The sequence below is a fragment of the Anomaloglossus baeobatrachus genome, chromosome 12 (assembly GCF_048569485.1).
Source record: "Anomaloglossus baeobatrachus isolate aAnoBae1 chromosome 12, aAnoBae1.hap1, whole genome shotgun sequence".
Lineage (NCBI taxonomy): Eukaryota > Metazoa > Chordata > Amphibia > Anura > Aromobatidae > Anomaloglossus > Anomaloglossus baeobatrachus.
Window position 1 is genome coordinate 110,642,737 of NC_134364.1, and position 9,739 is coordinate 110,652,475.

At 45.8% G+C, this 9,739-nt stretch overlaps 1 protein-coding gene across 1 annotated transcript; it reads right to left on the bottom strand.

The window, feature by feature from the left end:
* Nucleotides 1-3,177: 3,177 nt before the first annotated feature.
* Nucleotides 3,178-4,068, bottom strand: LOC142257677 (taste receptor type 2 member 9-like). The gene has a single exon (XM_075329815.1). The coding sequence runs from the start codon at nt 4,066-4,068 to the stop codon at nt 3,178-3,180; it is 891 nt and encodes a 296-aa protein (XP_075185930.1).
* Nucleotides 4,069-9,739: the final 5,671 nt, after the last annotated feature.

Here is a 9,739-nt window from a genome sequence, read left to right on the forward strand (position 1 = left end):
ATCATTTGAAGCTCGGACCGCGGAAAGACTAGGACACCCATCTGCGCAGCTACCAGTCGCCCGCTTGGCCGCACAGAGTGGCAGCCAGCAGGCCGCCTGCCCAAACGCACAGAGAGGCAGCCAGCCGCCAGCACCCGGCTACCCGCATGTACCGACAGCCACTCTGCCTGCCACCCACATGCACCGACAAGCAACCGTCCTCCTGCTCACAGACCCGCACGGTAATTATTATTAATTTTAAAACGATCATTTATCCAAATTAAAAAAAATCAGCCTATTTTTAATACTGAACAGCCTGAAGGTTTGACCGCTTTAGGATCCTTGAAGACTGACCCAATGTTTACAGAATATTAGTAAAAACCTAAACAGGTTTACGATCTTTTCCAACTTGTTCGTAACTTATTTTAGAACCATAAAGACATCTTATCACGTGCAATACATTCTTTTTTGTAGCCATTTTTTAACAGGTGTCATACCAAAATACAGTGCCTACAAGTAGTATTCAACCCCCTGCAGATTTAGCAGGTTTGATAAGATGCAAATAAGTTAGAGCCTGCAAACTTCAAACAAGAGCAGGATTTATTAACAGATGCATAAATCTTACAAACCAACAAGTTATGTTGCTTAGTTAAATTTTAATACATTTTCAACATAAAAGTGTGGGTCAATTATTATTCAACCCCTAGGTTTAATATTTTGTGGAATAACCCTTGTATGCAATTACAGCTCATAATCATCTTTTTTAAGACCTGATCAGGCCGGCACAGGTCTCTGGAGTTATCTTGGCCCACTCCTCCATGCAGATCTTCTCCAAGTTATCTAGGTTCTTTGGGTGTCTCATGTGGACTTTAATCTTGAGCTCCTTCCACAAGTTTTCAATTGGGTTAAGGTCAGGAGACTGACTAGGCCACTGCAACACCTTGATTTTTTCCCTCTTGAACCAGGCCTTGGTTTTCTTGCCTGTGTGCTTTGGGTCGTTGTCTTGTTGGAAGATGAAATGACTACCCATCTTAAGATCCTTGATGGAGGAGCGGAGGTTCTTGGCCAAAATCTCCAGGTAGGCCGTGCTATCCATCTTCCCATGGATGCGGACCAGATGGCCAGGCCCCTTGGCTGAGAAACAGCCCCACAGCATGATGCTGCCACCACCATGCTTGACTGTAGGGATGGTATTCTTGGGGGTCGTATGCAGTGCCATCCAGTCTCCAAACGTCACGTGTGTGGTTGGCACCAAAGATCTCGATCTTGGTCTCATCAGAGCAGAGAACCTTGAACCAGTCTGTCTCAGAGTCCTCCAAGTGATCATGAGCAAACTGTAGACGAGCCTTGACATGACGCTTTGAAAGTAAAGGTACCTTAAGGGCTCGTCCGGAACGGAGACCATTGCGGTGGAGTACGTTACTTATGGTATTGACTGAAACCAATGTCCCCACTGCCATGAGATCTTCCTGGAGCTCCTTCCTTGTTGTCCTTGGGTTAGCCTTGACTCTTCAGACAAGCCTGGCCTCGGCACGGGTGGAAACTTTCAAAGGCTGTCCAGGCCGTGGAAGGCTAACAGTAGTTCCATAAGCCTTCCACTTCCGGATGATGCTCCCAACAGTGGAAACAGGTAGGCCCAACTCCTTGGAAAGGGTTTTGTACCCCTTGCCAGCCTTGTGACCCTCCACGATCTTGTCTCTGATGGCCTTGGAATGCTCCTTTGTCTTTCCCATGTTGACCAAGTATGAGTGCTGTTCACAAGTTTGGGGAGGGTCTTAATTAGTCAGAAAAGGCTGGAAAAAGAGATAATTAATCCAAACATGTGAAGCTCATTGTTCTTTGTGACTGAAATACTTCTTAATACTTTAGGGGAACCAAACAGAATTCTTGTGGTTTGAGGGGTTGAATAATAAATGACCCTCTGAATAAACTTTTCACAATTTAAAAAAAAAAAAAAAAAAGAAATAACATTCTTTTTTGCTGCATTTCACACTTCCAGGCTGATCTACAGTCCAAATGTCACAATGCCAAGTTATTCCGAATGTGTAAACCTGCTAAATCTGCAGGGGGTTGAATACTACTTGTAGGCACTGTATGTAACTGCAACAAGCTCCTTTTTTGTGGGGGGGGGTTCTTTCATTTATTTAACCGTTTCACCTCAGACCGTTATGTTTTTGCACTTTTGTTTTTTTACTCCCCTTCTTCTAACAGGCAACTCTTTTTTTTTTTTTTATGTAAATATAGCTGAATGATGGCTTGTTTTTTTGCAACACGAGCTGTACTTTTGAAAGACATCATACGTTCTACCACATAGTGTACTGGAAAATGGGAAAAAATCTACGTATAGTAAAATTGCAAAAAAAGTGCAGTGAGGGTTTTTTTATTTTCCATGTGAATTTTTCAGTCAGTCAGCATTATTTGAAAACCCCATTTATTTTATGGATGGCTGGACCATACAATACAACCACTTTGTACCATTTACCTTTCATGTTTCCCCTATTTCCTCATAGATTGTAAGCAGGGCTCGTATCCCTCTTGGTATCTGATATCTGGTATCTATGTGTAAAGGCCGCTTCACACGCAAAGTCATGGCTAACACGATGTCGTTGGGGGTCACGGAATTCGTGACACACATCCGGCCTTGTTAGTGACGTCGTTGCGTGTGACACGTATGAACGACCGCTAACGAGCAAAAATACTTACCTTATCGTTGCTCGTTGACACGCTGTCCAGTTCCCAAATATCGTTGCTGCTGCAGGTACGATGTTGTTCGTCGTTCCTGCGGCAGCACTCATCGCTATGTGTGACACCGCAGGAACGAGGAACCTCACCTTACCTGCGGCCGCTGGCAATGAGGAAGGAAGGAGGTGGGCGGGATGTTACATCCCGCTCATCTCCGCCCCTCCGCTTCTATTGGGCGGCCGTTTAGTGATGTCGCTGTGATGCCGAACGAACCGCCCTTATAGAAAGGAGGCGGTTCGCCGGTCACAGCGATGTCGCTAGGCAGGTAAGTAGTGTGACGGGTCCGAGCAATGTTGTGCGCCACGGGCAGCGATTTGCCCGTGACGCACAACCGATGGGGATGGGTACGCAGCGTGTAAAGTGGCCTTTACTCTATATTGTCTGTACTTGTGCTGCAGAATATAGAAATACATTTTTTTATTATTACTATTATTAACATATGTCCATTTATTGTTATTACTGATTTTTACAGCTAACGCATGAACAATGGTTCAGCATCTTTACCATTGTCTGATCCAAATGTTTAGTTCCCTTAATTAAAAAGTAAGAACTAAAAATATGGCATATATTGACAAGACTACCAAATATAAATCCCCATGGTTTGTCCTGTGTCATCATTATGGCTACAGAGGCAGATATAAGAACATTTGCAGCCAGTAAAGTAGCGATCGTTTTAATTGCACGAATATGAGCCTCCATGTTAGGAGCACTGGATCCTTCAGAATTTTCTTGGATTCTTTTCATATGTTTAAACAGAGAGATGAGAATGGTCAAAGCCGATATTGCGCAGCCGAGTGCACACAAGCCGCACACTGTAAAAAAGATAAATATTAACCAAGAACATCTCGGAGATTCGATCGTGTCGCCATAGATGGACGTTTTGTTTAGTAGACACTCCTGGTTTGCTTGCAGTGCCGAATAAAGACTCAAGAAGAAGTAATCTAGAAGAAAAGCAATAATAATCCAAGGAAACAACTTTGGAAATATTCTCTGAACACGAATGTAGAACTTGTGGTTGATATTGACAATCTTCAGACAGTAATGTGTACTAAGAAGGGCGGAGAACCATAAAGAGCTCAAGTTCACATACATAAGGACATGTTTTCCTTGCTTGACGTACTCATTTATGACCAAAGTACCTAGATCTATGTACAGCATATAACCTTCATGAAGTGCATGTAGAAAACTGAAAGCTTTGAAGCCAAGTATGAGCTGATCACTTAGTTGCAGTCTTTTCTTCTTGAAGAAATGTAGACCATTCACCACAATGATGAAGACGTTTCCTGGACATGAGATGATCAAAAACGCAAAATTGATGGATATGAAGATATTGTCTTGTGTAGACATCTTTCTCTGTGTGTTTCCGAAGCTGGTTTAGAACTTTTCCACCAACTTCATGCTATTTGTTTATTGGAACACATGATTCGTTTAATGGCTGAACCATATCAAATGCTCGATCACCACATGAGACACTGGAACATTTGAGATTTGCAAATATACAGTGAAATGAACAGACAGTACATGGAAATATTCTGCACAATTTGTAAAAAGTTGGAAATTGGCGATTGAAGAAAAATAAATCTAAGTACAGTATCAGGAGTATATTAACGCCTTCAAACCAAGCCTATTTTCACCTTCCTAACCAGGCTAAATGTTTCAGTTATGACTAGCTTTATAAAGTAATATCTTTGGAATTCATTAACATATGCCAATGATTCTGTGAGTGTTTTTTCTTGACATGTTGTAATTCATGTTTATGCTAAATTTTGTTCAATAGGATTTACATATATACAGTATTTTCCGGATTGTAAGACGCACTGTTTTTCCCCCAATCTGGGGGTAAAATGGGAGTGCGTCTTACAATGCACTCACATTTTACAATGCATCTTACAATGTGGATATGGCTTACCAGGGAGTCAATAGTGGAGCGGGGTCATAGGAGGCAAAGTCAGTGATACTAAGTGTGTGCGGGCACCTGATCTGACTGTGGGCTCCATTGAATCGCCAGCGGTTGATACAATGAACTTCAAGAAAATTGCTGTGGAGGCGGCGTGTGCACAGATTGACAAAATGGACATCAAGAAAGTGGCCACGGAAGCCTCTCTGCGATTGCGTCGCCTCCGTGCCCATTTTCTTGAACTCCATGGCGTCAACTGCGGGCGATTCAATGGAGTCTGCAGTCAGATTAGGCGCCCGCTACCGCAGCAACACCATAACACCTCGTCCTGTGACCTTCCTGAGTATCTCTACTGCTGTGACACTCCGGAAGCACGCCAATAGATCAGTGGCGCCCGCCGCCATGACACCACCAAGGTCGCAGTAGCACAGACAATCATCCACTGACCCTCCTAAAAAGCATCACCCCCTCCTCTGAGCCCACAGTATCGCTGACCCTGCCTCCTATGACCTTCCTTAGCCACTCCACCACCACCGCTTCCCCCATGTTAAGCATTAGGATTAAGACACACTAGGATTATAGCAAACCGTGAGCATGTCACGGGGCTGCCAATGGCTTGGCAATGGATTGCCATGCCGTGACCATTTAAATTGTGCTGTTAGTACTTGACAGCACAATCAAAAGGGTTAACATGCACAGGTGGATCTCCAATCCATATGCGCCTGTTAGCTGCACATGTCTGCTGATTAGATCAGCAGACGTGCGGGGATTATGGTGGTCTCGCTGTCGTACGTCATTGGTCATGAAGGGGTTAATCAGATAAGGCACACCTGCATACTTCCCTTTTGGTGACCTCAGATGGGGGGTAAGGTCCCAAAAAATAAATCTATTTGCCCGCTGGATGTCCCAGGTGGAAGATATTAATACTATGTTTCCTAGTATGATTTTAGCTTTCCATAGATATGAATCATGTCACATACAACCCCGCTGATATGGTTGGTGTTAATTTGGGGATGATTGACAGGCTGCAGCGGATAGCAAGAACATGTATTTAGTTCATCTTGGGGTCACGATGTCGAAAATGTGTTTCCCAGAACTATAGGACATTTTCCTATCAGGAAAAAAATATTCATTACTGAAATCTGGCGCCATCCTGTCTGCTGTAGTTGTTTGAAGAGAAGAAGAGTTATTCACACAGGAGACAAAATTGTCACCTAACGGCATCTTGTACAGACTTAAGGCCACGTCACACTAAGCAACATCGCTAGCAACATCGCTGCTAAGGAACAACTTTTGTGATGTTGCTAGCGATGTTGCTGTGTGTGACATCCGGCCCCTGCTGTGAGGTCGCTGGTTGTTGCTGAATGTCCTGGACCATTTTTTAGTTGTTGCTGTCCCGCTGTGAAGCACACATCACTGTGTGTGACAGCGACAGAGCAACAACTGAATGTGCAGGAAGCAGGAGCCGGCTTCTGCGGACGCTGGTAACCAATGTAAATATCGGGTAACCAGGAAGCCCTTACCTTGGTTACCCGATATTTACCTTCGTTACCAGCGTCCGCCGCTCTCACGCTGTCAGTGCCGGCTCCCTGCTCTCTGCACACGTAGCCACAGTACACATTGGGTAATTAACCCGATGTGTACTGTGGCTAGGAGTGCAGGGAGCAGGGAGCCGGCACTGACAGCGTGAGAGCAGCGGACGCTGGTAACGAAGGTAAATATCGGGTAACCAATGTAAGGGCTTCTTGGTTACCCGATGTTTACCGTGGTTACCAGCGTCCGCAGAAGCCGGCTCCTGCTGCCTGCACACGTAGCAGAGTACACATCGGGTAATTAACCCGATGTGTACTGTAGCTAGGTGTGCAGGGAGCCAGCGCTAAGCAGTGTGCGCTGGTAACCAAGGTAAATATCGGGTTGGTTACCCGATATTTACCTTAGTTACCAAGTGCAGCATCGCTTCCAAGTGGCGCTGCTGGCTGGGGGCTGGTCACTGGTTGCTGGTGAGATCTGCCTGTTTGACAGCTCACCAGCAACCCGTGTAGCGACGCTCCAGCGATCCCTGCCAGGTCAGGTTGCTGGTGGGATCGCTGGAGCGTCGCTTAGTGTGACATCTCACCAGCGACCTCCTAGCAACTTACCAGCGATCCCTATCAGGTTGTATCGTTGTTGGGATCGCTGGTAAGTTGTTTAGTGTGACTGGGCCTTTAGTGCCTTCTTTCCATCAGATAACCCATTTCATTTACCTGTTTACACCAGGGGGTCATAGCTGAACAACGTTCAGATAAAGTATGAGAATGCAAGTCCATGTTCCCTTTCCAAGTTATGTTGAAGCTATATGGCTTTACAGACCAGACCTATTTTACCATTACATTATGACAATGATGTTACTGTCAGAGTGGCTAAAATGAGTAATGTGCTAAATGATTTATAATGTCCTTAAAAATGTTTTTAAAATTCTATGGATGAGATCACGTGTATACACCCAAAATATATTCATGAGCAAAAGAGGTCATGGACTATCTGGCATTACTGTAGTAAATTATGACAGCCAATCTCTTGTAGTTAGGCAGATGAAGCCAAAAAACAGTAACTGGACTACAAGGATGGAGTAATTAAGTAGTGGCGACTGTGGCTATGAATTTGTGGACCAAGTAATCTGGAAAAAAGCCTTTATGGATAGGTAACCTATTATTGCTGTTAGCTGTCCTCACAATGTTAGTGGAGTTGACCAAAAAGTGCAACCATAGCCACCTACAGAGGACATATTCTTGAACATATTTTTGTTTAATGGAGTCTATCTTCTAAAGATTCCATTTGTTTGCTAATGTTGTTCCAGCTGTTATGACCTCTTGTGAGTGATGGTCAACAAGTTCAGTATGCCAAAATGTGGCACCATGCAGACTCTACGTTTTCTACATATCTCATGGTCATACGTTGCTGACAGTAGTTGATGTCCTGATTCTCTCTGCTTTGCAGAGCCATTGTATATGTTTATGATCCTGCTTTTTGTACTCTCCAGGGTCAGGTCCGGTGAAGGAGCCTAGTCTGCCATACTTCATTTCTGGGGTCACACTGCTTTATCTTAGTTTTGTTTCCCTCGGTACAGTGCCAGTTATAGTTCCTGCTCTGCAGTGTGCTCTTCTGGTTCCTGTAAGTCTGTTCTGATCCTGCCCGCTACTCAACCCTCTTTTCCCTGACCTCCATCCTCCCCGTCTCATCTGACCTCCCTGACTCCCTAACCCGCTCTATGTTTAGTTATCCCATCTCCATGCCCTCCTCCTACTGACTTGTCCTCCCGGTTCCAGACTTCAGCTTGTTATCTGACTATGGCTCTGTTCCCCTCTGGCTCTTGACGATACCTCCTGGCTTCCGACCCTTGGCTCTCACGTGTCTTACTCCTCTGTACCCACGTGACTTCCTGGCTCTGACCTAAGCTTCTACGACCACTCTATTGCATCCTTGCTTGGACGCTAGTGCCCTCTAATGGGCTTGCACTTAATTACACCTAGAAGCATCACATTCCGCCGGAGTTGCGGCTCTCCCTAGAGGTAGCTTCACAATTAGGCTGGTTTCAGACGTCCGTGTTTTATCCGGTACAAGCCATGGGCATGGTTATGGTCATACATGTGACAGTACTGGAGAAAACATGGGTCTTTGAAATAAAAAGATGTTCTATATTCACCTGTATCCAGCGCTGTTTTCTTCAGCTCTGCTGCCTCCCACTCCTGACCGCCGCTCATTATATTCATTGATTATTCCCTGCCCGAGGACTTTGAAGCAGGAGCATTGCGGGGACAGCGCCGGGACAGCACTGCGGGGACAGGTGAGTATTCAGCAAACAGTGAGTGTGCAGTGATGTTCAGGAGGTCATTGGAGTTCCCAATGAACTCTGATGACACCCCGGCGAAATCTGCGCTACAGCGGGTGTTCAGACGGTGACTTCACGGGTTCATCAGAGTTCATTGGGAAATCTGATGAGACCCCGATGCTGTCCCCATGATGCTCCGGTCCTCACTATGCTCCGGTCCCCACTGCACACACACACACACACACACACACACACACACACACACACATACACACATAGCACACACACATACGTGAGCACATATACACACATATGTATACACACATAGCAGACACACAAGGATACACCGAACACATACACACACATAGTGCACATATATGTGTGGCGCCCCTGTGGTTAGGCACTACAGGGGAATACCGTACCTTAACATCAAGTCGCAGTGCCCTTTGGTCACAGGTGAAAGAGAGAGGAAATGCAGAGTCTTATGTTAGATTGAATAACATTGACTCAGCAGCCCCTACCTTCATATTCCTGGGACTGTTTATATAGTAGGTCCATAGGGGGGTGGAGCCTAGCTGAGCGTGAGACGCGACGTGGTTGACAGGACGACTGGGTGACAGTCAGTTAACAGTCAGTCAGTAAGGAGCGACAAGAAGAGACGAGAGTAAATTGATGACGGAAAGAAGGGCTAGAAATAACATAGGCCCGACATCCTGAGCGAGGGTACCCCAAAAGAAAAGAAAGACACAGGAAAAGGGGTAAGCCAGACGGAAAGGGGACGCTTTAGGTCTGGCGAGAGCCGGCTGAAGAGTTCAGGTCGACACCGGTATACCGAGACCGAGGAGGTTTGTCAGGTTTATCCCCAAACCAATGACCATTAACCTGGGATCCTAAATAAGAGGAGTCCCGGTACCCATCAAGAGTCTGACTACTAACCCCAAGCCGAGGTCACGACGCTGTTGTGGGATAGATAAAGAAATCGTGCAGCATCAGACCCCTGGGAAAACCAGTGACGAGACTAACAAGTGGGTTAAAGAGGGAGTCACAGAGCCCTCAGAGCAGGGACCGAGAAAGAAACAATGAAAGGTTACCTCAGAGAGAGACTGTTGTGTCGCCCTGGGCAAGCCAGGGGACACAGGTCACAACACCACCACACCCCACACTCCAGGTAGGCACATCTATGCTAACCTACAAATCCTTGTTGCCTTCCTCCAGGAGTCTGTTGATGCACACCAGGGGGTGGGCCAGGTGGTTGGCTCCGCCCATCGAGGAGCTCACAGCTCTGGAGGCAGGAAGTACCAGGCAGATTAGCC

Bases quoted from the DNA above. Each gene is read 5' to 3' on its own strand.
- LOC142257677 (XM_075329815.1), bottom strand. From the start codon at position 4,068: ATGTCTACACAAGACAATATCTTCATATCCATCAATTTTGCGTTTTTG.